The 27,879-nt window shown below is 51.0% G+C and overlaps 1 protein-coding gene across 1 annotated transcript; it reads left to right on the forward strand.

The window, feature by feature from the left end:
* Nucleotides 1-102: 102 nt before the first annotated feature.
* On the forward strand, nt 103-27,879 carry ZNF362 (zinc finger protein 362). The gene is made up of 8 exons (XM_025368676.1): nt 103-230; nt 5,813-5,876; nt 6,060-6,306; nt 9,825-10,158; nt 11,292-11,516; nt 22,086-22,164; nt 22,293-22,451; nt 26,081-27,879. Exons 1-8 carry the CDS (start codon nt 193-195, stop codon nt 26,195-26,197), a joined length of 1,263 nt encoding a protein of 420 aa, XP_025224461.1. The 5' UTR covers nt 103-192; the 3' UTR covers nt 26,198-27,879.

The raw sequence follows: 27,879 nt of genomic DNA on the forward strand, positions 1-27,879 counted from the left end.
ATGAATCATGACATATTCAACACATAGATGTTAAAATCAATGGTAGCTGGCACTTTATTACTATTATTATTGTTATTATTGTTATTGTTATTCCCATATACAAGGTGCTGTTGGGAACACAGAGGAAGTGACTGGCTGGGGGTTCAGGGAAAGCTCCGTAGAAGAGGGAACACTTGAGCTGGGTCTTGAAGGATGAGTAGAAGTTCACCAAGTGGGAAAGGACACTCTAGGTAAGGAGCTTGTGATTCCAGGTTGCACTCTGTCAATGAGGGTTTGTTCTTTGGGGGATTAAAGCATTGTGTTCTTCCCTGAGTGCTCCTACTGCCCCGCTCTGGGTCTGCCCTGGGGGAGGTGTGTGCTTACCCTCCTGTAGTGGCCTCCTGTGTCGTGGTGGCTGTGGGTTCCTCCTCACGGCAGCTGCTGGGTCCCCATCAGTCCATGTTTGGGGCCACAGGTCTGTATCTGTCATGTGTGTCTGGGTTTGGTGCTGTCTGTCCGCATGTTCCTATGGCTGTGTTTGTCAGCATTGGTATACAGTGGGCCCCCTGGGCTCCACTGTGGGGGGTACTTTGCATGCTTCCTTGGCCTCCAGCTCCAGGCCTCTTAGGCCGCCCTCCTCCCTGGCCCAGGCGCAGCCCCTGCCTCTCTGCTCTGCTCTCCAGGGGCTTCCCGCTGCCTCTTCTCCTGGCCTTTCTAGTCCCCTCTACACTAGGCACTCAGAGGGGCCTTTCTCAACCACAGATTCTGTCCCATCACCTACTGCTTCAAGTCCAGCCTTCAGGCCTAGGAATCAGGGAGCAGCCTTTTAGGTCTGGCCCCAGCTGCTGGTTCCAGCCTGATCTCCCATCTGCCAGGCAACACCGAACATTCGTGGCTCCCCTCACACACTGTTGGGCTCCTCGCCTGGGGGGCCTTTGCTCAAGCTGTTGCTTCTGCTGGGAATGCTCCCACCCCTCCTCTGCCTAGCTAACTCCCACTCATCCTTTAAGACCCAAGGCAGGCATCACCTCCCCTGGGAAGTCCTCCCTGATCCTCTCCAGGCTGGGTCAGGTCCCTGGCTCTGGGCTGCTAATCCCTTCCATAGGGGGTAGGAGCAAGTGCCTTGCCCAAGATCACACAGCTGGTGAGTTGGAGTCAAGATTGGGACCCGGGTATGTTGGGCTGCAAACAGAGCGGGCTGTTCCACAGTCCCGGTGAGGCAACAGTGGCTGGGACTGTTGGAGAAGAGTGGGTGGGCTTGAGAGAGACTTTGGAACTGGAATCCTGAAGACATGGCTGAGATGGGTCTGAGGTGGGTGGGGAGGGAGGGCAAGTGTGGTAGATCACTGTGTGTCTGCAGGAGCACCTGGGCAGGTGTGCGGTAGATCACTGTGTGTCTCCAGGAGCATCTGGGCAGGTGTGCGGTAGATCACTGTGTGTCTGCAGGAGCATCTGGGCAGATGTGTGGTAGATCACTGTGTGTCTGCAGGAGCATCTGGGCAGATGTGTGGTAGATCACTGTGTGTCTGCAGGAGCATCTGGGCAGGTGTGTGGTAGATCACTGTGTGTCTGCAGGAGCATCTGGGCAGATGGGGATGTCCCACTGTGAGGGGGGGATGACCAGACCAGGTGCATGGCATAGGGAAAGACCAAGTCCAGCTCAGGCCCGCAGAGTCTGAGCAGCCCAGGAGTCGGCCAAAGGGACTGTCAGGGAGAGGCCTAGCTGGAGGTGGGGACTTCGGGCTTGGCTGGTCTTTAGATTCTAAAATGGTTGGGCCACCCAGGAACTGAGGCTGGTGGGAGAGAGGGAGCTCCCACTCTATCCTGAGGAGCTGAATTGGTGGGGAAGAGAGGCTAGGGACTATAAAGGAGGCTGAGAAAGTGAGGAGCCAGGTGTCATGGCACACAGGCCTTCTCCGAGGGGCCAGGTGGAAGGGAGGCCATGGAGGACAGGACTGGAATGTGGCCCATAAGCTTTGACCTCAGGGCGGCTACTGTGCTGTGTAGGTGGTCTCATAGGTCGGAGTTCTTTGCAGAAGCTTGTGGGCCACTTGTCTGCTTCCTCCACTTAGCTTGGGGCTCGGGGAGGGCCGAGTTCTTTCCAGTTGGCTAAGGCTCCCCAGCACTGGTCCCAGTTTGGCCCAGAGGATTTGTCCAGTATGAATGGATGGACAGATTGATAGATGGGCCAGCTGCCATCAGCAGGCCGTATTTTGGAAGGGGTGTTTCATTCATCCGTCCATCCGCTGTTTTTCACCTTTTAGAATAAGAGAAACAAAATGACATTTGCTCCCCTGTGAGGATCAGCCCTGTGTCTTGGGGCTGACAGTAGAGAGTCTTGGCTTTTGTCGTGCTTGAGGCCTGGCCACCAGCGTGTTTCCTCTGCCCATTCTAGCATGCACACTCAACCCCCGGGTGGCTGCTCTGTCTCCACCCCCAGCCCTCACCAGGTCCTCAGATAGTCACCTCCGCGTCACTGCTCCCCTGGCCCAGCATGCTTCCTGCCGCCTTCTCACCACCAGCATTCCAACCCAACATCTTAGTGTGGCATTCAGTGCCCTGTGTCTCCCCACCTCTCTGCTCTGCAGCTCTCTTTAGTGCCCGTGGGTGCTGTTCACTATCCCAAGCCTGCCTTGTGCTTTCACATCTCCACGCCTTTGCTCAAGCTGTGACCTCTTCCAAGAATGTCCTTCTGCCTTGTCCCTCTGTCCTGAACACACATCTGACCATATCTCTTTCTGGCTTCAAGCCCCTCCCTTAGGCAAGATCTGAATGGCTTGGCCTGGCCCTGGCTACCTTCCTCCCTCACCTCTCGCCAGGGCCCACCCTCTTGTCCAGGTCCCAGGGCTGCACAGGGGATACCCACCTCAAAGGCATGTTGGGAGTCTCACATGAGATGCAATGCGTGTGACACGCAGGAAGAGCTCAGGAAATGTTTGGCCCCTGCCCTGTCTTCCCTGTGCCTGTCACACAGTAGGTGGACACCAGGACTAGGGTCACTGACTGAATCATTACTTAGAACCAGCCAGAAAATGATGCAGAGAAATCAGGCAGAGGTGGTGTGGATCAGATGAAGTGATCTGGGGCCCAACTAGGGTGAGGGGTGGCCCCTGCCTGACCAGGGGTCTGATAAGTGGCAGAGAGGATGTTCTATGCCAGCTGTGGTACCCTGGGCAAGGCCCCCTCTTCCCATGGCCCCCTGACCAGTGTAGTGGCTCTGAACTTGGCACTGAACTGAACTGAAGAGGAGGAAAAGACGGATCTCCTAGAACTGTCTGAGAAGCAGCGAGGTGCAGTGGGCAGAGTCCTGGGCCAGGGCCGGAGTGAGGCAAGGTAGCCTGTTTCACCCCATTTTACAGAGGAGGAAACCTGAGGCTTAGAGAGCTAGCATCCAGCATCACAGCACCGTGCTGCTTCCTGTTTCTCATGCATGTGGCCTGAGCAAGGTGCCTCCCTCCTGGTGCCCTCGTTTCTTCCTCCGTGAAATGAGAGTGAAAATTCTTCCTTGCTTGCCATCCTCCTGAGGTTCTAATGAGAATGCTGGTGGGCACAGAAGAGCTTTGTAAACTGTGAGCAGTGCTAGATAATTGTATGGGATTGTCTTTAAAATCATTCTGATTATTATTACTTCATTTATTCATTTCATTATGCAACTCACATTATTGATAACCTTTGGGCCTCGGTGCTGGGGATACCCAGATGAACAAGACAGGTGTATCCAATGTCCATGCTCCCTGCCCCTAGCCGTGGAGCCTCTTTACCCTGGCTTTACATCTCAGTCGCCTCCATATTTCTCCCTGTGGACAACAGCAGGGTTGGGACAGGTCCTGAGACTGCTGTGTGAGCAGGTGCTCACCTGTGGGGTCGCAGCCATGTCATCCTAAGGTAGGGCTTATTCACAAGCCTGTGGTCAGGATGCTTTGTCATTCCCCTGAATAGGTAAGGGACTGATGAACTAGACTTTGGAGTCAGGCGGATTAGAGTGGGAATCTCAGCTCTCTGCTTACTTGCTGTGTGACCTTGAATAAGTCACTCCACCTCTCTGAATTCAGTGTCCTGAGTTGTAAAATGGGAATGATAAGAGTACCTACCTGCCTTTCAGTGTCATTGTGCCTGGCACAAGAGAGACACTTGGTAACTTGCAGCCTCCTCACTGTAATTATTGTTTTGAGTTTGTTCTGGGAAAGGAGAAGTCCCAGGGGTCTGGAGCATTCAGGGAGAACTCCAGGCAGGAAGTACTTCTTGTGTTGGGCTGTAAGGGATGGGTGGGCAGAGGGAAGGGCATCTTGGTGCCTGTGGGTGGAGGAGCAGGAGGGCTGATGGAGGGCAGGAGCTGCCCCAGCCGCCTCAGGAGGGTGCTCCGACCCAAACTGGCCCTCAGGCTGGGAGTGAGGGGTAAGGACGTTTGCCTATAGATACTGAGCCATTTGCATATGGGCATTTGCTCTACCAAAGACTAGGGTTTGCAAAGCAAATTCCCCAGAGGAACCAGCTTGAGCAAATCTGATTTCTAGTTTTGACTGTGGCACCTTCGCCTTGTGGCCTTGGACAGGTTTCCTCCTTCCCTTCTCTCTGAGCCTCAGTTTCTTCACTGATAAAATGGTATAATAATACCTCTTGTGCCTACTTTCAAGTAAAGATCACAAGAGATAATTCATCTAAAATTTCTTTCTTAAAATATTGAGATTAGATCGTGTCCTTATCGAGGGTTTTCTCTCGAAACCTTATAGCTACCATTCCAATAGGGGCTTTTCACGCTCATAGGATGAGGAAAAGAGGTTGAAAGTGCTTCATTTTGGTCTTTCCTGTCAAAATAAACAATTTCATTTAAGCAACGATACCAGGTAGGCAAGTGATTTCCATAAGAGAGAGAGAAGAGAAACTTGACAGGGAGCAAGGCTTAATGGAAACCCTCTGTGAGACATGGTCCCTGTAAGTCACTTCTTGACTTACTCTAGGGTCGCAGGAAGACAAACCTTCTGGAAGACTGAGATAGCCCTGAAGGCCCATCCTTCATACTGCCCTGGTTGAAAAGGCCTTCTAACCGCACAGGCCTGCCATGGAACTTGCCAGAGGTGAGGGCCACCAGTCTGTCACACACTTTTACCAAAGAGCCCCAGACTGCCCTAGCTTCAGGCCTCTTCGGCCCCTCCGTGACCACAGCGTTCTCATCCACATCGTCGTGGGCCAGGTGTTGCACGTGGCATTGAACAACCACACGTGGCCTGTTTCTTGAAGATAACCTTCCAGAAGTACAGTTTCTTGAGTCAAAAGGCAATAATCATTTGGGTCACTGTAAATTGTCCTGCCAGACTGCCCCTCAGAAAGGCTATATCTGGTGACCCCATGTTGCCCCCTGATTTTGAGAAGGATGTCTGTACTCAAAGGGACAGGGGGCAGAAGGGCAGGGATCAGGGATGGGCATTTACAAATTTGCTCCAGTCCGCCCCAGTTTGTCTCTGGACTCGGGGGCCCTTCAGTGTGGAACGCATGGGGTTGGCACAGTAGCCTGGGGCCCTCCTGGGGGATGGAGATTGGTTGGCCAGCATTGGGGTGACAGGGGTGGGAGCTGGTCGAGAGTACTCCAGTCTGGATGTGACGTTTGCCCTGTGGGGCCCATTAAGCAGGGGGTGTCACTCAATTCCAGGTTTTTCAGCCTGGAGATGTGACTCCCTGGGCCAGGTGGGAGGCCTGCTGTGCTGTGAAGCGGGGGGACCCATGGGGACATGGATCCCAGACACTGGCCCCGACTTGAGTGGGCGCAGCTAAGGGGTGCTCGCCCCAGTCTGTGGGGAGGGCTCTCTTCCCGGTGACAGTCGCTCTCTTCCCGCAGGATGGCCGAGCCTCGATTTAACAACCCCTACTTCTGGCCCCCTCCTCCCACCATGCCCAGCCAGGTAAGACTGACGTCGCCCCTCCGGATGCCCTACCCTCCTTGGAGCTGCTTCGCTTCGCCCTGGGTTTTGGCTGTGCCTTGTGGGGCGAGGGGTGAGGAGCGAGGGGCGCGGGTGGACCAGCGGGCCTGGGGAAGGCGCGGGACGCGGTCCAGACCTCCTCAGCCCGTCGTCTTACGCCCGCAGCTGGACAACCTGGTCCTGATTAACAAGATCAAGGAGCAGCTGATGGCGGAGAAGATCAGGCCGCCTCACCTGCCGCCCACGTCGGCCTCGTCGCAGCAGCCGCTGCTAGTGCCGCCGGCGCCCGCGGAGAGCAGCCAGGCCGTCATGTCGCTGCCCAAGCTGCAGCAGGTGCCGGGGCTGCATCCGCAGGCGGTGCCGCAGCCCGACGTGGCGCTGCACGCGCGGCCGGCCACCAGCACCGTCACAGGTAGGCGGCGCGGGCGGGGCCGGCGAGTGGGCGGGGCCGGGGAGGACTGGGTGGGAGGGGGCGGGCGTAGAGGGGACTTGGTGAGGATGGGACCCTGCTAGGTGAGAGCAGGGTGGGCTGGGCCTGGGGGTAGGGCGCAAAGCTTGGGGTGGCGGGGATGGCCCCGACGAGCCACAGCACCGGAGTTCCAACGACCCTGTACTGGAAGGACCCTTCTCCCCGCAGTGGACACAACAGGAGCGGGTCACTGTCCCATGGGGCTCACCAGGAAAGTTAGGTTTCCAATATAGAACTTTGGAAATCCTGAGATTCTTTGGGAACCCAGAGAACGACCAGATTTGAGGGGTAAGAGCCGAAACGCAAGGAAAAGTTGGCAGCAAACCAGGGAAATCAGGAAGAGGGAACCGCACATGCGGAGGGAGTATGTGTGTAGGAAGCAAGAGAAGGACAGACCGTCTGGGGTGGGAAGGCCTAGAATATGGTGATGATGATAGTGATGGTGGCAGCTAGCTGCAGTAGAGCGCCCGTGTCTGTTCACCAGTGTTCGTTGTACTCCCAGCAGCCTGTGAGGTGTGTGCTGTTGGTATTAGGTGGAACACTGGACCGTTTTGACTTAGAAAAACAGCAGTTTCATGCAGTTCACCTTAATGTCTCTATTCAACAGATGAGGAAACTGAGGCAGAGAAAGGTAAAGCCATGTGCAACCACGGTTTACAGCTAGTAAGAGGCAGAGGCCAGCAGTGTGGCTCCAGAGCCCGTGTCTTCACTCTGTTTTGATGCTCAGTTCTGCTGAGGCTTCGAGGAAGCAGAGACCAGATTAAGAAGGGCCCTGTAGGCCACAAAGCAGTTTGGACTTGACCCTTGGGCAGTGGGGAACCACTGAAGGTTTTTAAGTGGGGGAGGAAACACTCAGATATGGGTTGAGAAAACGGAGTCTGGCTGCTAGGTGGAGAAGAGGTTGTCAGGAGGTAAGCATGGAAGCAGGGAGATCTTCAGGAGTGTGGTGACCTGGGCAACGCGGTGGTAGTGGGAATAGAGAGAAGTGGACAGATCTGAGATACATTGTGGGAGACGAGAGGATAGGATGTAGGAGTGTGAGGGGAGGCAGGAGGTGAGGGAGACTCCTGGACCACTGCCCTTGTGATGAAATCCCTGGAGAAGGAACAGGGCTGGGGAAAGATGTGAGCTAAGTCTTGGATAGGTTGAGGCTGGGGTGCCAGGGGGACATCCTGGGGTAATGTCAAGGGGCTGGAGCCACTGGAGGCTCTCCCTGGAGCCTGGTGGATAGGCTTTCTTGGGAGACCACAGTGGCTGGGCCTTTGTTCCTCCCCTGTCACCTCTGCTGCCAGCCAGGTGATTCTGCCTCTTTCCTTCTCTCCTGCCTTTTCCCAGAGTCACCCAAGAATTACAGGGCCTGGTAAACCTATCCAGGCCCCAGCCGCACTCTGCATATCCCCTGTTACTATGATTTTATTAAATTTATTTTTTCCATTATAAAAGTAATATTAAAAAAAGTAATATAAGCATATTAAGGGAAATTTGGAAAAAAGAGAAACTAGCAACAAAAAAATCATTCATAATCCCCAGCTCCCAACCCAGCAGCTCAGAGAGGCTCTTGGTCCATTTCCTTCCTTTGCCATATTTTTTGTTTTTCAGTATTCGTGTGTGTTTTGCTGAGCTTGTGGTAGGGCTGTACCCATGGTTTTAACTTGCTTTTCCTACTCACCATTCTGTCATAAACATATATATTACACTTTTTATTATAAAAGTAATACATAGTCATTGTAGAAAATTTGGAAATTGCCAATAAGCTGAAAGGAGAAAAAATAGCCTTAATCCTACTATTGTGAGAATTTTCATGTTTATAATTTATTTTATTTTGTCCTTTAACCACAGATGTTAAAAATGGATAAATTCAGCAGGTAAAAGATTCAAATAATATAGAATCAGATAGACAAAGTAGGAAAATCTCCTTTACCAAAAATTCTTCTCTTTCCCTAGAGAGAACCACAATTAGCAGTTTGATGTGTCTCTTCTCAGATCTATTCCTGTGCGTTTACATATGCACATATATCTTGTCCAAACTACATATGTAGTTTGAGTGTGTGTTCTTTAAAATAGATGACCTCCTATGTCTGTGATTGGCTTTTTTCACCTGACAGCACATTTCGACCTTCTCTCTCTGTCACTGCATCACATCGATCTTGTTTTAGTGGCTGTGCAGTTCTCCCTAATGAGAGTGGACCACAGCTCTTTACAAAGCTCATGCTGAGGACAAACAGGTTGTGTTCAATTTTATCTGATCACAGTTTTGTATGGACTTGTATACACATCTTTGTGCTCATGTGGGAATATTTCTTTATTGTAAATTTCTAGAAGTAGAATTACTCGGCCAAAGTTATGTACATTAAAATTTGTTTAAATTAATTATTATTATTTTTTAAGAGATAGGGTCTTGTCCTGTTACCCAGGCTGGAGTGCAGTGGCGTGATTATGGCTCACTGAAGCCTCCACCTCAGGGGCTCAAGTGATCCTCCCACCCCAGCCTCCCTAGTAGCTGGGACTACAGACACATGCCACCACACCCAGCTAATTTTTGTAATTTTTGTAGAGAGACAGGGTTTTGCCATGTTGCCCAGGCTGGTCTTCAACTTCTGGGCTCAAGCAATCCTCCTACCTCAGCCGCTTTAAGTGTTGGGATTACAAGTGTGAGCCACTGTGCTTGGCCATGTTTAAATTCTAATGACTGTTGCCAGACTACCCTTCATGAAGGCTTTGCAAATGTATGCTCCCACCACCAGTGTGTGATACAAAACATTCTCCTGCTGACTTGACATTATCTTTTTCAATGCACAAATTTTTAGCTTTTTTTTTAAAAAGAAAAAAAAAAACGTAGTTAGAACCACACAATAGATACCATTTTCATCTTTTTATCTGCTTCAGTTGATATTATAAATGTGTCTAGTCCTCTCATTTTTAAAAGAATAACTTTTACTACAGAAGTTTTTAAAGCTCTCATTGTCGAATCAAGTACAGTTAAGCTTCTTTTTTTTAAAAAAAATTACTCCTAGTCTACCATCCATATCCCATTTTGGCACATTCTCTCCTACTTATTTTTTCTGTGCATACATATGTAGTTTGCTTAAACAAACATAACCTCCTTTTCAATGGGCAGCTGAGGCAATTAATCGCTGTTTACCGAACCCCTTCCTAATGTTGCATATTTCAGTTGCCTCTAAAATTTTGCTGTTATAAATAAGACAGCAGTGAACTTCTTTGTGCCTCAGTCTTTTTCTATAGTTTGAATTTTTCCAAAGTGCCTCTGTTATATAACTCAATTTAATCTTAAGGTGCCTAAGGCATCTTACACATGCACAAGGTCTCATTTAGTTACCCCTGGGTAGCAACTTATGAACGTTAAGGGGATGCTTGCCTGCCAAAATCACATAGCTGGGTGGGCAGCCGAGCTGGCCTCTGCAGCTCCCCTCACCCCTACCCCCACCCGCCTGTCTTCGCAGGTCTGGGGCTGTCCACCCGGACCCCGGCTGTGAGCACTTCTGAGTCGAGCGCGGGCACAGGCACGGGCACGGGTACCAGCACCCCGTCCACACCCACCACCACCAGCCAGAGCCGCCTCATCGCCTCGTCCCCCACCCTCATCTCAGGGATCACCAGCCCCCCTCTCCTGGACTCCATCAAGACAATCCAGGGCCATGGCCTGCTTGGCCCCCCCAAGTCCGAACGCGGCCGCAAAAAGATCAAGGCGGAGAACCCGGGGGGTCCGCCTGTCCTTGTAGTCCCCTACCCCATCCTGGCCTCGGGCGAGACTGCCAAGGAGGGCAAGACGTACAGGTGGGGGTCTCGGCGGGATGAGGTCCGAGTGGGCTTGGGGCTGGGGCTTGAACCAGGGCTGCTCCAGGAGCCCAGCAGTGGGGCTCAAACGGACCCTTTGGGCCGAGGGGGCAGGGCTAGGGTCCAGAGGGGCGGGGCCTTCTGGAGAGCCCCACCCACATCCCGGGTCCCGATTCGGGCAGGGCTGCTGGGTAGGGTAATAGAGCTTTGGACCCTTAGGTGTGGCCCGTGCCTGGCAGCCGCCCCTACAGCCTGGGGTTGTGAGAGTCGGTTTCCTCCTCCCTTTAAGCAGTGTTCTCAACCCTGGCCACCTTAGAATCACCTGAAGAGGCCGTGCACGGTGGCTCATGCCTGTAATACCAGCACTTTGGGAGGCCAAGGTGGGTGGATCACCTACGGTCAGGAGTTTGAGACCAGCCTGGCCTGCATGGTGAAACCTCATCTGTACAAAAAATACAAAGTTAGCCGGGCCTGGTGGTGCGCCCCTGTAATCCCAGCTACTCAGGAGGCTGAGGCAAGAGAATAACTTGAACTCCGGAGGCAGAGGCTGCAGTGAGCTGAGATCGGACCACTGCACTCCAACCTGGGCGACAGAGTGAGACTCTGTCTCAAACAACCACCACCACCACCAGAATTTTAAAGAATCACCTGAAGAGCTTTCAGAAAATGCAGATGCCAGGGCTGCATCTCCAGGAATTCTGAGTTAATTTTTTGAGGGCAGAGGGTGTGGAGGGTGGGGCAGGTGTTGGTATTTCTTAGAGGCTCCCCAGATGATTCTAATGAGCAGCCTGGTTGAGAACTACTTCACGTGGTAGAGCCTCCTCCCCAGAACCATGGGATGTAGCCCTGGGCAAAGCCTCACCAGGATCAGGCCTGTCTTCCCTATGAGGTATAACCCTATGCCCCGGGCTCTGTAATGTTCCCCCAGGCAAGAGCTTCCTCCTCCAGATTTAAGGGTGCCCAGGCTGGGAGACTGTCCCCTCCCTGTCTTTTCCAGGTGGGCCTGTGCTTCTTGGGCTCCTCACAGGAAAATACTGTCCCAGGTGCAAGGTCTCTCTGATGTGGAAGAGCTCCCCTGAGATGGACAGGCTGGGAGGGTCTTCCCGCGTGTGAACCTGCCTCTTGCTCCGCAGGTGTAAGGTATGCCCGCTGACCTTTTTCACCAAGTCGGAGATGCAGATCCACTCCAAGTCGCACACAGAGGCCAAGCCCCACAAGTGCCCGCACTGCTCCAAGTCCTTTGCCAACGCCTCCTACCTGGCCCAGCACCTGCGCATCCACCTGGGCGTCAAGCCCTACCACTGCTCCTACTGTGATAAGTCCTTCCGGCAGCTCTCCCACCTCCAGCAGCACACCAGGTGAGTGACCTGCCTGCTGCCCCGCTGCAGCCCAACTCAGCACCTGTGGCCTGGCACATGGAGCCAGTGCAAGGAGGGGCAAGGACCTTCTCCAGGTGCCCATTGCCCTCAGGGTCACGGCCCTTGAGGACCTCACTGGCCTCAGCTGTTGTTACTGCACCCCATCCCCACTGTTTCTCATCTCTATGTCTTTGTACATGCTGTGTCCTTTACCAGAGACACCCTCCTCCTGCTTTTCCCTGTTTCTCTGGCCATCCCCTTGTCATCGCTCAGTCTAGCTTCCTCCGGGAAGCCCTCCCTGATTGCTCTAGCTAGGTAAGGGACCCGACCTCTGTGTCCCCACAGGGCTCTGTGCATGTCCATCATAGCAGTGGTAGGCTGTCACGCCCACATCTGTTTATCTGCCCACCTCACTCAGTCTCCTGGGAGTTCTTGAAGGCAAGAGCTCAGTCTCCTCCATTTCCACATCCCCAGTTTGTGGCATAAAATAAGCAATTATTAAATATTTTGGAATAAATATAACTGGTTTTTACAGAGCATATGATTCATCTGTTTAACAAATACTTACAGAAACTTTTACTCTATGCCAGATACTATTCTAGATGTTGAGGATACAGCAAGGAACAAAACGGATGAAAATCTCTGCCTTCATGGGGCATACAGTCTAGTTGAGTGTGTGAAAGGGAGATTCAAAGCTATAAATGCTTTAAGAAAAGTTTGTGGCTGGGCGCGGTGGCTCACGCCTATAATCCCAGCACTTTAGGAGGCTGAGGCGGGCGGATCCCCTGAGGTCAGGAGTTCGTGACCAGCCTGGCCAATGTGGCGAAACCCTGTCTCTACTAAAAATACAAAAATTAGCTGGGTGTGGTGGTGGGCACCTGTAATCCCAGCTACTTAGGAGGCTTAGGTGGGAAACGCGCTTGAACCCAGGAGGTGGAGGCTGCAGTGAGCCGAGATTGCGCCATTGCACTCCAGCCTGGATGACAAGAGTGAAACTCTGTCTCAAGAAAATAAAAAAAAAAAAAAAGTTTGTGCAGGAGGGTATAGCCATCAGAAAGACTGGCTCACAAAATAAAAATACCATTGGTATTTTTAAAAACGAGCCAAAGATTACCAAGATTGCAGTTCGTCTGCTCAGAGGGGAAGCAACACCATTTTCTCACATGTGAGAGATCATCTGTGTGAGCATTGTCACGTGTTTGCTAATATCAGCATTGTAAAAGTCAGGGATAAAACTGTTTTCTGTTGTGGAGTTTGTGGAGTTTGTAATTTACAGAAAGAACTCAAGGTTTTTTCTGTTTTGAGGACCAATACTATACAGAAGGGCCCTTTTTTCTTTTTTTGGGGGGGGTGGGGGGACAGAGTCTCACTGTATTGCCCAGGCTGGAGTGCAGTGTCGTGATCTCGGATCACTGCAACCTCTGCCTCCTCAGCTTCCCAGGTAACTGGGATTACAGGCATGTGCCACCATGAGAAGGGCTCTATCTTTTATTTGCTTTTTTTGTTTTTGTCATTTGTTCGTTTATCTCCATTGTCTTTGAATCCTTTATCCCTGGGTGCAAGATGTGTTACCTTGTCTATTTCTCTGACTTTGGGACATGATGTGTGAGTATGATAGTAAGAATCAAGTGGCAGGCTGGGCTCAGGGGCTCATGCCTATAATTCTAGCACTTTGGGAGGTTGAGGTGGGTTGATCACTTGAGCTCAGGAGTTCGAGACCAGCAACATGGCAAAACCCCATCTCTACAGAAAAATACAAAATTAGCTGGGAGTAATGGTGCATGCCTGTAGTCCCGGCTACTTGGGAGGCTGAGGTGGGAGGATCGATTGCTTGAATCCAGGAGGTCGAGGCTTCAGTGAGCCCGAGTTGCACCACTGCACTCCAGCCTGGGTGACAGAGTGAGACCCTGTCTCAAAAGAAAAAATAAAAGAATGAAATGGTACAGTGGCAGCAGGGCCAGGTGTCAGTCTGTTTTCTCGTTGCCGTGCTTCCCAAGGCACAAATCTGACCACGTAAGTTTGTTTCAGAAATTTTCTGATTTTGTTGTTACTTTGATTTTTAAAAAATGTGGCCAGGTTTATGTACAGAGATGTATGTAACAAGGTGTTGATTGATAAAGTCCTCCCAGTTGTATGGTTCTTAAAATTAGAGCATGCGATAGAAAAGCTTGAGAGTTAACTCTGTTAGGAGACTTTGTAAGGCCCCCAGGCCAGAATTGCGTGTGTGTGTGTGTGTGTGTGTGTGTGTCGGTGTGAAAAAATTTTATATTATTAGAGATCAGGAACCTAGAACCATCCAATTCACCTCTGCCAGATTGTGCCTATTCAACGTGTAATGTGGGGGATACCCTGTTTTTGGAGAATCTTCGTTTGTCAGTGTTTCTGGACGTGCAGAGATTGATGTCTTTTCATAACCTTAAAGGCTGAAATTCCACAAGCCATAGAGCAGGTCCAGTCCGGTTTCCTGGAGGCCCGGGGAGGCCTCATTCCCACTTTTGAAGTGCAGACCTTGTTTCTTACTCTCAGACTTGTCATGCCTAATTAAATGAAATTCGTCTTTAAATGTGACATTTCTGGCACAGCCATGGTTACAAATTTGATTTACCCAATTATATCCTGTTAGGAAGGAGGACGGATTCTTACAGATCCTGTTTACAGAACTAATGATCGTAAAAGAAAAGGGTCTCAGCAAAGATACTTTGAAGAGTTTTTAGCAATTATTCCAAGTAGGTTTGTAGATAAGGCCAATTACATTTGTTGTTTTCAGTAGAATGATTATTTCAACATTTCCTTGATGATTTATTATTTCATATCTGTTAGGTTTTTATAGTCCCCCTCCCACCCTCACCCCCAGAATTCTGAAGAGTTAGTTGGAAGAAGGCACCATTTTAGGAATATTTTATTCCAGTTTATTGAATACAGCCTCCTAAATTGAGGATTAGAGACAGATTAAAGAAAAAAAAAAAGACTTGGAAAGTTAGAACATTAGTAGAACATGAAGGGTAAAAGCAGTTTCATCCAGTCCTGGGGAATAATCCCTGTTCCTCTGATCGTGGGTTAGTTAGCCCGCTTTCAAAGTTATCTACTTCTGGACCAAGGACTCTTGGAGTCCACCTTGGCCTCTGGCAGTGTCTGGTCAAGAAGAAGATGTCAGCGTGGCAGCCTGTATGCATTTGTCTATTCTAGCTCGAAGCAGAGGCCTTTAAGCAAGTGTGAGGGTCAAAATCAGACCTGTTGATTAGACCAAAGGATTCCGGTTAGTTAACTGTAATAATCAACAATATCACAATGCAGGACAATAGAGTCCTCTATGAAGGTATAATGCATGATCGATTTTTCATGTTAACAACATATTAGGCTGGCGCGGTGGCTCACGCCTGTAATCCCAACACTTTGGGAGGCCGAGACAGGTGGATCACTTGAGGTCAGGAGTTTGAGACCACCTGGCCAACATGGTCAAACCCTGTCTCTACTGAAAGTACAAAAATTAGCCGAGTATGGTGGTGCACGCCTGTGGTCCTATCTAATCGGTAGGCTGAGGCAGAAGAATCACTTGACCTTGGAGGCAGAGGTTGCAGTGAGCCAAGATTGTGCCACTGCACTCCAGAGTGGGTGACAGAGCAAGACCGCATCTCACCAACAAAAAAAACATGTCATCGGCAGCAAGCACATTGGCCCATCTTCAGGGTCTTTTAATCCCATAAAGCATTATCACTAATTGTTAAGGGCATTTTAAATCTAGAGACAAAATCTTTTTAAAGAAATGTCTTTGTTGATGCTTATTATGCCACCCTCTGTGCATTAGATTAGGTTTTTTTGGTCCATCTTAAAAAGTGCACAAGAACATATATTACACATATTATATGTTTATGTATGTATAAAATTAACCCAGGGAGGTTGAGTTTCTCTTTTTGTCAACTTTCTTATGCTACAGACTTCATAGGGCAGCTATCACTCTAGTGTTTGGCTAATTAAAAACATAAGCCAGGTGCCGTGGCTCACGCCTGTTATCCTAGCACTTTGGGAGGCCAAGGTGGATGGATCACTTGAGGTCAGGAGTTTGAGACCAGCCTGGTCAACATGGTGAAACCCTGTCTCTACTAAAAATACAAAAATTAGCCAGGTGTGGTGGCGGCTGCCTATAATTCCAGCTACTTAGGAGGCCAAGGCAGGAGAATCACTTGAACTTGGGAGGCGGAGGTTACAGTGAGCTGAGATTGCACCACTGCACTCCAGCCTGGGTGACAGAGCAAGACTGTGTCTCAAAAAACAAACAAACAAAAAACAACAAAAGAAGAGTACAAAACCCAATCATTGTAAGCATCCCTCCTTTTGTAAAGCAAGGAAGCAAGTCTTTGGTGTTGCCCAGCAGCCATCTGGAAACGCCAAGAGCATTTGCATTTGCATTTGCACCTTGGCAGTTTTATCTTTCTGAATCGGGGACCTGGATCTGAGAAAGGCGACAGCACAAAGTTGAGGGAACAGGCAAGCGAATAAACACAGGAGCAAGTGATAATAATGATGAAGAATTCTGTTTTGTTTTTTTTCTTCAAGTAGACTTTGTTTAAAAATATTATTTAAGAACATGACCAAAAAAAAGCAACAAAAAATTAACAGGCCTTTGAAGGAGAGGAGAGTATTTTGCCAGAATGTTCTTTGACTCAGGGATTATTCTCCATTCCTGAGGGCACAATTTTTTCCCTCTCCTCTCTCTCTTTTGGACTAATTTGAGTTCATAATGGCAGGAAACCAAACAAACAACAAAAGAGGATTCTATCAGCGTTTGGAAGATAGTTTATAAGTCACTAGGCGCTGGCACATATAATTAAACTGATGTGTCCTAACTCAGTGGCAAAGAGGCGAGTGTCCCACATGCCCAGAACTCCCAGGATTCTCTAGACAAACAAACAAAGCCAAAGCTGAAGAAGCAACCAGATTCCAGATTCCTTGTCCTCTATTTGAAAGAGGCCCTTTCCTACTTGTTTGTCCCTTGGCAGAGAATCAGGCATCAGATCATATAATCAAATCCATCTTCCCAATGTTACAGCCACTGTTGAAGGGCATAAAAGAAGGTCATGTCCAAAACAGAGCCAGCCCCGGTCAAGCAATAGAGGTAGAGTTAGTAAGAGGGCAAGCAAGATACACCCTAGGAGTTGAGAAGGATGTACTTGGGAGCACGGTCGGAGTGAGGCGGCTGAGTGGCACTGGAGCATCTTAATGGGCCTGCAGCGTGAAAGGAAGGCACAAGCAAAGTGAGGGACTTGCGAAGTATTGCGCAAGTCCAGGCTTCAGAAGGATCAGCCCTCTACATAATAAACACCACATGGATTTTTAGAGAAAATAGAACATTTTCTGTTCTTGTTAGTCCGATCATGGTAGAAAACCAGCATTGTCTCGTGCAGTTAGTGTATGTGTAAGGGTTGTCCGTGCTGGCAGATATCACAGTGCGGGAGTCAGGGATAACATTGTTTTGGGCTTGAGGCCAGGAGTCTGAGGCTGGCCTGGGCAACATGTTGAGACCTCCATCTCTACAAAAAATTAAAAAGTTAGCCGAGTGTGGTAGCATGTGTTGTAGTTCCAGCTACTCAGGAGGCTGAGGTGGGAGGATTGCTTGAACCCAGGAGGTAGAGGCTGCAGTGAGCTGAGATCGCGCCACCGCACTGCAGCCAGGGAGACAGAGATCCTATCTAAACAAACAAACAAACAAACAAACAAACCATTGTTCTGGGAGGAAGTTAGTCAGTTATAGGAAATGGCTGAAAGTTCTATCTATTTGTGAACTAGAGCTAGACAGAGTGACTCTGGATTTGTCTGTTTGTTTATTCAGGGTGCAAAGTGGTTTTGTTTTTATTTTTCTTTTTCTGGCAGGGCAATGTTATGTACGTGCCTAATGATCATTGCAGCAGAGGAAAGTGTCATTTTAGTTTTTTCAAGTCTGATAATAATGCTAATAACAATGACAACTATTCCTTGTTAAAGAACTTGTGTGTGCCAGGTCCTGCTTAAGGTGTTTTCATATACAGGATGTCCATAAAATCCCTGTGCAGTGTGAATTTGTTATTTCTTCATAAGAGAGAATGAATTTGAAAAATGCCACAGAGGGGGAATCCTCTCAAGGAATATTTAACTTTCATATATCTATGGCCATTGTTTTAGTTAAAGAACATGGCATGCCCAAAGCCATCTCATGGCTGAGAAATAAAAGTGATAATTCATGAATCCTTAATAATTTTATTGAAGCATTGAATATATTTCCTCTTTGTTTTCATAAGTTGCTTAACTTAAATAGAAATTAATGTATCAAAAACTAACACTGCAAAAATATTTATGAACACCCTTTAAATTCTGAAATTTCTTTATTATTATCCCCATTTTAGAGAGGGGGAAACTGAGGCTCAGGGAGGCAGAGTCACCTGCCCAAGGTCACCCAGCTAAGAGGGGGCAGAAGCAAGATTTGAGTGCAGTGCACCAAGGAGCAGCCCAGTTCAGAAAGAAGGAAGGGGCTGGGGCATCAGGCAGAAGAAGCACATGGGGGTGGCGGTGCCAGGCAAGACAGCAGAGCAAGTCTTTAGAGCCCCTGGGTGGGACTAGGACAGTGGAGGGTGGAGGGGCGTAGTCCAGGGCCACTAGCTTCAGCTCAGCTTCCTTGTGCTGCCTAAAGAGGAGTGACCACCAACCGGGCACTGTGGCTCATGCCTGTAATCCCAGCACTTTGGGAGGCTGAGGTGAGCACATTATTGAGGTCAGGAGTTCGAGACTAGCCTGGCTGACATGGTCTTGAACCATAGTGGTCTACTAAAAATACAAAAAAATTAGCTGAGCATGGTGGCACGGGCCTGTAGTCCCAGCTACTTGGGAGGCTGAGGCAGGATAATTGCTTGAACTGGGGAGGCAGAGCTTGCAGTGAGTGGAGATTGTACCACTGCACTCCAGCCTTGGCGACAGAGCGAGACTCCATCTCAAAAGAAAAGAAGAGTGACCACCTAGAGTCAGGGTGGACTTCCTATCACCACAGATGTGGGCGCTGGGGCTGGGTGCTCCCCTGTGGGAAGATGCCTTACAAAGAGAGGATTCTGATGTTAGAATTGAGGGCTTAGGCTTGACTTGAAGTTCAGGGACTGAAGACAAGAGGTTTGTGGCCAAAAGAACAGGCAGCATGGTCCTTCCTTATCCAACAGTTGCTCCCTGAAGCTTTTTCTGAGCCAGCCCCATGCTGGGTGCCATGCACAGGGACACAGGAGTGGGCAGAGGCAGGCCCCTGCCACTGTGGCCCGGGAGGATGGCAGATGTGGAAACTTCCTTGAGAGAGGGAAGTAGGAGGTGGAGGTTGGGGGGGATCATCTGGGTTGAGTACGGAGGGGTCCGCAGCCCTCCCCAGTTGGAGAAAGAATGGCATGAGCAAAGAGGCTCGAGGCCTGCTGGGGGGCTGCATCTGCATGTGTGTTGGGGGAGGTTGGTAAGATGCTCCTCTGGGGAGCACAGTGGCAAGAGAAGGAGGCCTTAGAAACCAAGGCCAGAATGTGAAGGGCCTTGCAAGCTGGGGAAGGGGATATGGACTCTGTCCTGGAGAGAGGGAGGGAGACCGTGGAGGCTGCCAGACTGGGCTGTGAACAGGTCAGAGCCCTGCAGCTTCAGCCGTGCCGAGGCCTGGCGGGGGGAGGCTGAGGCTGGGAGTCCCGGGGGAGGCTGGGCACTTGTTGCACTTGCATGGGAGGAGGCCAGAGAGGCAGCTTGCTGGTCGAGAGGGCTTGCCTGGTTCCTGAGGAAGGACCCAAATCCGCTGGAGGACTGTTGGTCAGTCAGTCAGTCAGTCAGCAAACCCTCACGAAATACACTCCGGGCACGGAAGTCGCTGATGATGTGGAACCTATTTCTCTTGTCAATGATTGACTTCAGAGAGAAAGAACTTGCTTGCCTTCATTCAGTCTGTGTCTATTTATGGAATCCCCTCTGTGCTGAGCCCATGGCAGGCGCTGGGGTGATGGTAGGGAATGAGCCCAAGGGAGTTCCTCTGAAGGAACACAGTGACCAGACATGGAGAAAATAAGTACCCATGCAGAGACTTCTGGGAAGCCGATGTCTTTGTTGCCTGTGAGGTGGGCCGCAGGGAGCCTGACCTGGTCTAGGGGGTCAGGGAAGGCTGCCCTGATGAAGGGACTTTTATGCTGAGAACAGGAGTTGGGTTTTAGCCAGGTGTTAGCTGAGGAACAGGTGTTTCTGGTAGAGGGAACAGCTTGGATGAAGGATTGGAGGTGGGAAAGGCCTCAGTGCTGGAGGAGCTAGTGCAAGGCCACTGTGGCTGGGTTTCAGGGCAAGGGGAGAAGGGGTTGTGGGGTTTAAGACAAAGGCAGCGTGAGTCCTGGGGACCCTTAGGGGTTAGGTGACGGGGAGCCTAACTAAACGAATTCCCCAGCTCTAGAGGGAATGAGGCTGGGGTGAAGTGAAGAGGATGCTGGCCTCAGGCAGAGTTGGTCCAGATGACCCTTAAGGTCCTTCCACTGTAGAGACAGGGTGCAGCGGCCTGGGGTGGGATCCTGAAACGTGACACCCAGAAATGTGCAGGTAGAACAGGGGTGCTCAGAACTGCGTCAGCTCAGCTTCTGTTGGCACAGCTATTGTGGAAGGCCAGACCCTGGGCCTTGATCCTGAGACTGGGGCCCGTCCCTGCCCTCGGGATTCCCCAGCTAGCAGAGAAGTGTGGGCGGCCTCGAGGGTCCAGTGGGGTTGGCTCTGTGGTGAGGAATGTGCTCTGGAAGCCTGTGGGTACGCAGGAAGTACGCTCGGGAGATTCCGCAGAGCCCCACTCACCAACATATCTAGAAGGATGAGCTGACATTTACCGGGCCAAAGAGCCGGGGAGGTCCCAGTGCTGAGGATGCAGACATAGAGGTGTGTGGAGACTTCTCAGACACGGCTGGCAGGGAAGAGTCATTCTCTGACCAGGACATAGGGTGCGTACGAGCAGGGAGGGGACGCTGGACCACCTGGTGAAGGCTTGAATGACATATAAGGAATTTGGACTTTGTCAATGTTTATAATGGCAGCCAATGGGCTTATTGGTAGCAGGGAATGTTTCTTACTCAACCCTGTGTCCCTGAGTCTAGCACTGGGCCTGGCCAGAGGGGCTTTAGTTTCTTTGATGAATTTGTTGATGGGCTGATGGCAAACCCAGTCAGTGAGAGGGGCTGGGGCCTTGGAAGGAAGGAGTGGACACCCTTTTGGTAAAATCTGGATATTCCCCTCCACTTTTGTTCCTCAACAAATTAGGCAAACAAGGTTCAGGCCCAGCTGGCATTTCATTGCCCACCTGCTTGGTACAGCGGATTTGCCCAAATAGATGCTTGAAGACACGCCCAGGGAGATGGTGCAAAGGCATGAGTGCAGAAAGCAGGGAAGTCCACTATTAGTGCATGCCAGGCTGCTGAGCTCCATTTGTGGACATCATCGCCCAGTCCACAGCCCCATCCTCACCTGGGCTGTTGGGCAGGTATAGGGTCGTCAGCTCTCAAGTCACTGCCCCAGTGTCACCTTCCCCATGAGGCCCTTACCCCCATTTAAAACTGTACCCCTTCTTCCCGGCATTCATGTTCCCCCCATCTTGTTGTTTTCCCCACAGAACTTACTACTTTCTACATGTGATTTACTTGTTTATTTCACACTTGTTGCTTATTTCCTCCAGGCAGTAGCTTTTGTCTGTTTTGTTCATGATACATTCCAAATACCTAGCACAGTGCCTGGGGCATGGGTACCCAATGTGATGAATGTGAATGAATGAGTAATGATAACTGGCAAACGTTGAGTGCTTACTTTGTAGCAACACTAGGCTAAACCCTTTACATGCATTATCTGATGTTATCTTCACAAAGCCCGATGAGGTAGGGACTGTATTTTTATACCCATTTTGCAGATGAGGAAACTGATGCTCAGTGGTTTGTCCAAGGTCACCCAGTTGGTAAACAGCCAGGATGAGAATCCAGGAGTGGCAGGGACAGAAGGAACTCCCAGGAAGGACACAGAGGGGCTGAGCTTCAGGGTTGTGCTGTCCCACATTCTCCCATTTACTGGGGTGACCATGTAGCTGTCACGCACATGTGCCTGACATAGGGTAGGGACAGGAAATAAGTGTCTGGGACCAATTAGAGGGAGATGTCTCCTTCTTCTTAGGGAAGGAGGCTGGGTGGGCAGGGAAGGTCCCGACAAAGCCGTGCATCTGTGTTCTTTGCATTGTGTGGTCTGTAGTGTGGGGTTTTTGAAAGAGAGGGGCAGTCAAATCAGGCCCCCTCCAACGCCTGCACTGGGTTGCTACCAGGGCTTTAGTGGTGGGCTGGGGACAGCAGGGACCTATGGGAAGCGGGAGGCTCTAGTCAGACTGGCAGTGGAGGGCAGAGAATGAAGGAGGAGCCATAGCCGCTGAAGTCTCCAGCTCTTGCCTGGGCTCACTCTTGGTCCTTGGGGAGCATGGGCAGTGTAGGGACTGAGAGGCTTAGGGGCCAGAGTAAGGACTTGGGGACTGGAACGGTCTTGGGGTGTGTGTCAGGGACTTTGACCTTACTGGGCTGCCCATTGCAGAATCCACACAGGCGACAGACCCTACAAGTGCCCACATCCTGGCTGTGAGAAGGCTTTCACTCAGCTCTCCAACCTCCAGGTGAGTGCCTGCCTGCCTCCTGCCCACCAGGTGGCTTGGTGCCCCCGCCACCCCCACAAGGGAGCGTGGGAAGGGGGTGGGGCAGGGGAGCCCTGTTCCTCTCCTGACCCCCTGCTGTGCCCCCACAGTCTCACCAGCGCCAGCACAACAAGGACAAGCCCTACAAGTGTCCCAACTGCTACCGGGCCTACTCGGACTCCGCCTCCCTGCAGATCCACCTCTCGGCCCATGCCATCAAGCACGCCAAGGCCTACTGCTGCAGCATGTGTGGGCGGGCCTACACCTCGGTGAGTGCTAGTCAGCCTGTGCCCTGCCCCAGGGGAGCCACTTCCTCTTCCAGGCCTCAGCTGCTTCCCCCTCTTTAGATCTGTGCCGACTCTTCCCATTTTCCAGACAAAGAAATTGAGACCTAGAGAAGGGAAGTGACTCCCTGAGATCACAGGGAAGAGTAGAACCAGGGCTTTTGCTTCCCACTTCTGGTTTCAGCTACCCCAGGCCAAGCCCCTAGCCTTCTGCTCACCTTTAGTCTGAGTCTCCAAGGCCCTGGAACACTCACGGCAGTGGCAGGAGGCTTTTCACCTGTTCTGCAGAGCTACAGAGAGAGAAGGGCCTTCCTGTCACCCAGGAAGCTGCAACCACCATTACGGCCACAAGGTGGCGCAGTGACGTCCACAGCCACCCTCATCTCAGGAAAGGCCTGAGCCGCCCAGAAAGCTCAGAGCATTCAGCCCCCATCCCTGGGTGGGAATTTCCCCAAACGAGGGCCTTTCGGCACCCAGAACTACCATTCACCCCCAGGCGAGTCGCTTGAGTGTGGGCTTCTGGTCGATTTAATATTCTAGTTAACAGACCCCATATCCCCAACATAGAGGTCACTGAGCCTCAGTTTCCTCATCTGTCAAATGGATGAACTCACAGGGCTGTTGGCTGGCACAGTGGTGCCAAATCAACCTGAGCTAGTACCATTATTTATTCACTCAGTCTTTACTAAACACTTCTGCCTGGTGCTTGGGCATTGGGATGATGAGCCAGACAGACCTATTTTTTGCCCCTGGGGAAGTTAAGAACTACTGTTGGAGACAAGTATTAAACAAGTGCACACGTAATTGTTTGATGGGAAATTGTGTAACTGCTGTAAAGCAGAGCCTCTCGGCCCTAGTCCAGATGGACATTTGGGCCGGACCTTTCCACTGTAGGCGCTGGCCTGCGCGTGGCAGGGCTCTGAGCAGCATTCCAGGCCTCCACCCACTAGATGCCAGTAGCAACCCCTCCCCAAGTGGTGACAGCCACAGAATGTCTCCAGGGAGGACACAGAAGGGCTGAGCTGCAGGGCCATGCTGTCCTGCATTCTGGAGTGCTGCATCCTGGGGGACAGCATGGCCCTGAAACTCTGCCCCTCTGTGTCCTCCCTGAGAACTCCTTCTGTCCCTGCCACTCCTGTGTTCTCATCCTGGCTCTTTGTCCCTGGGGGGGAAAATCGCCTCAATTGAGAACCACTGTGATAAAAGTGTGTTTTGAAAGACAGCAGGGAGGACTCAATGGAGCTGGGAAGGGGGGTGAGTCCAGATTGACCACCTGGGGGAGTACCACTTAGATGAAGCCTTGAAGGATAATTGGATGAGGAGGAGAAAGAGGGGAAAGAAGCTTCCATGCCCTCAGAGGGGAACACTGAGTGCAAACCCCCTGAGGTGGAACGAACTTGGCATGTTACAAGAACTCAAAGGAAATTAGGTCAGTTGGGGCCTTGGGGCTCTGTTAGGAAAGTCTGGATATTTTTTGAGGTGAAATGGGAAGCCACAGGGAGGGGACTGTCAGGGAGGTTTGTTTGTTTGTTTGTTTTTTGGTATATTTTAGAGACGGGGTCTTGCTATGTTGCCCAGTCTGGAATCAAAATCCTGGGCTCAAGGAATCTTCCTGCTTCAACCTCCAGAATAACTGGGGCTACAGGTTGTGCCACTGTGCCTGGCAGGGAAGGTATTTTTGCAAGGTCACTCTGGCTGGAGGGAGTTCATGGATTGTAGGTGGGGTCGTTGGCAGTACTTGTCAGGTGCCAGTTAGGGCTGCCACTTGCTAAGTGCTGAGTCTGTAACATGTGTTCTTCCCTGAAGTTCAAAGGGCAGAGGAGGATCAAGAGGCAAAGAGGACAGAATCTGCAGGGAAAAGGGCTCCAAAGGGGTGAGCGGGAGCCCCTGCTTGGCTAGCTGATCTCCAGTCAGTCCCTGCCTCTCTCCAATGCTCAAGTTTTCCATAACCTCCTGTACCATCAACCAATCCTGCCTCATCCATACTCCTATTTTTTGAAGTACAATCCAGACATCATACTATTTATAAAAATTTCACTTTGTCTCTAATGATAAAGTCTCCTTTTTTGAGCATATCCACAATACCTTTGGAATACCAAAAAGTAATTAACCAAAGTCCTTATCATCAAATACTCAAACACCCATTCAGCACTGACATTTTCATTTGTCTCATGAATGCCATGATTGGGTATATTTACATTATTCTTATTTTTTTAAATCGAGATGGAGTCTTGCTCCATCCCCAGGCTGGAGTACAGTGGCGCAGTCTCGGCTCACTGCAACATCTGCCTCTCAGGTTCAAGCGATTCTCCTGCCTCAGCCTCCCGAGTAGCTAGGAATATAGGCGCATGCTACCACGCCCGGCTATGCTTTTGTATTTTTAGTAGAGACAGGATTTCACCATGTTGGCCAGGCTGGTCTCGAACTCCTGACCTCAGATGATCCACCCGCCTTGGTCTCCCAAAGTGCTGGGATTATAAGCATGAGCCACCGCGCCCGGCCTACATTATTCTTTTTAGATCAAGATCCAAATAAGATTCCTACATCATAGTGGGCCAGTATATCTTTTAATCTCTAGGTCCCCTTACCCCCACTTTTTTTGTTATTCAACTGAAGAATAGTTTCCTAGCTAGGAATTTGCGGGTTGCTTCCCTCTGGTATTGGATAGCGTGTTGCTACCACATTTGAGGGTTTCCTCTGCTGGGTTCTGAGCATATTGAGGTCTGAAGTCAAGGAGCGGCAGGTGGGAGTACCGCCTCTGCTTCTGGCAAAGGCAGTTGGAAGGACGTGGCTTAGTGTGAGAGCTTCTGGGCCTGCAGTGAGCCCTGGGTCACAGCCTCACCTGCCCAGTCCTGGTGCCTTAGGTCAGATCCAGCAGAGCCAGTGGAGGACATGATAGTACCCACCTGTAGTCCCAGCTACTCGGAGCGCTGAGGTGGGAGAACTGCTTGAGCCCAGGAGGTTGAGGCTGCAGTGAGCTGTGATTGTGCCACAGCATTCCAGCCTGGGCGACACAGTGAGACCTTAAAAAAAGAAAAAGAAGGAAAGGAAATGTAGAGACTAGGGCAGGAGTGGACCTTCAACCCTTACTCCATGCTAAGGGCTTGATCTCTGTCACCAGAGCAACCTGTTGAGGTTGTTCCTCCCCCATGCCTGCTTACAGAGGAGGAAACAGGCTCAGAGAGACACGATGACTTGTCCAAGTTCTCACCACTAAGAAACAGCAGAGCTAGGCTCATGCCCAGTCCTGCTGCCTGACTGTCACTGGGATCACCAGCCAGATGCAGGCACTGTGCTCCACTGGGCCGACAGGGCTGAGGTTCAGCCAGTATACCCAGCTACAGCCCGGTGGCAAGGGGCTGGGGACCTGGCCCTGGGGAGCCACAGGTGGGCACTGCTGAGGGGCGAACTCTCCAGCCAGCACTCACCCTTGGCAGCAGTGCAGTGTCTCTAGAACCAATGGCCGATGCCCGACTGACCCTGCGAAGCTGTGGCTGTCCTCCACCCTCTGGACCGCCTACCAAGAGCCCTCCAGTGGCTGCTGGTGGGAACTGCAGCCTCTTCTCCCTCCCTTGCTGGTGGTTCCCTGTTCTGAATCTCACCCCTGCCCACAGGAGACCTACCTGATGAAGCACATGTCCAAACACACGGTGGTGGAGCACCTGGTGAGCCATCACTCACCCCAGAGGACGGAGTCCCCCGGCATCCCGGTGCGAATCTCTCTCATCTGAGCCCACTGGAGGCGCCGCCCCACCCGGCCCACTGGCAGACACAGACCCAGGCAGCACCAGGCCCCAGCTCCCTCCAGGGGCCCTCCAGGAACCACCAGGCTCTCTCACCACCTTCCCAACCTTCCAGAAAGCTTGGTCCGCAGAAGTCCTGCCTGGTCCAGTCCAGGGGCGGCCAGGCCAACTGCAAGATTCTGGACTGTTTTGGTGGCATCCAAAGACGATCTCAGAGCACTTTGAACCTCTCTGTTGAGTTTTCTTTTTGTTCCCCACCCTTCACTTGCTTCACTGTTTTTTTTTTTTTTTTTTTTTTTTTTTCGTTTTTTTAAGTTTGTTTTGGAAATAACAGAAAAGATATTTATTGGCCAGGAAGTTGGTGCTGCTAAGACCGAGAAATTTAAAGAATCGGACAGATGGACGCAGAGAACCAGACGGCAGTGTGGGACCTTCTCTTGCCATGGCCTCAGGTCTTGAGGGAAGGCTCAGGCCTGGGTTTCTGGACTGCAAAGGGGACCCCCAGGTGGGAGGGGCAGGAAGCAGCCGGAGTGAGCCCTTCGCCCCTGAGTGCCTGGCTCGCACCTCGAGCTGTGCCCCAGGCATCACTGAGCAGAGGGGTGCGGCAGCTTCAGGAGGCAGAAATGAGAGGGGCGGGAGATCCACAGGACCAAAGGGTGCAGTGATGGGCTGGGTGGCGGGCCCAGGGAAACGGGGTGGGGATGGGCTGGGTAAGACCTGGCCCTCCCCTGCTGCCCTGAAGACCACCCCAGTCTACCTCGGTGCTGGCCAGGAAACCTTTCGGCTACCTCTCCCACCATGCCAGACTGTGGGCAGGGGGATGGGGAGGGAGTGGGCCCGGGGCTGGGACCTCCCTCCAGAATTTCCTCCAGATGGGGGCAGTGCCCAGGGAGGGGTTATTTGTCTTCCCTGCCATGGAGTGGGAATCCCCAGCCGAGGCCCTAGGCCCCTCAGCAGGGAAGGGATCCTCGGGGAGGCAGGTCCCAGGAGCAGACCCTGCCCCCAGCCCCCACAGACACACCCCAATCTGAAAGCCATGCGTGTCCGTGTATATAGGAACCATGTACAGAGCCCAGAGAAGCCCCCTACATCCCCCCGGGAAAAAAAAAGAAAACTAGACAGAAACTCATCTATATATTCTGTATCTGGAGTTCCGTTTTGAATATTAACTGTGTTATTTTTATACACTTTTTAAGCCTTAACTCGCCATTGATTTACCAGTTTAACGTTTCCTGGGGTTTCTTTTCCCATGGGGTTCTCTGCCCCCACCCCCAGCCCTTTGTTTGACTTGCGTCGTCTGATACTCAGTATTGTAGCTTTTTGTCCGCATGTTACTCCCTGTAAATACGCTGTTATACATACTGTTAACACCCCTTTGCTTTTTCTATGGGACCTCCAGGCCACCATATTTAGAACTAGTTACCTTATTAAAAAAGAAAAAACAGTCTGTTGGCTTCTCAGTCTGCATCTTGGAGGCAGGGAGGTGAGGGCAGGTGCCCCTCAGATACTTCAGGAAGGTAGTTTGCATTCTATTTAAAAAAGGGGGTGGGGAGCAAATGAAAATCAAATGTAGGGGGAAAACACTAAAGGGGGCAAGAAACAAAGGAATTACAAACCCTCTGCTCTTTGTATTTCTCTGTTGTGAAGAATAAACTGTACCTGCACCCGGG

Source organism: Theropithecus gelada, chromosome 1 (assembly GCF_003255815.1).
Source record: "Theropithecus gelada isolate Dixy chromosome 1, Tgel_1.0, whole genome shotgun sequence".
Taxonomy (NCBI): domain Eukaryota; kingdom Metazoa; phylum Chordata; class Mammalia; order Primates; family Cercopithecidae; genus Theropithecus; species Theropithecus gelada.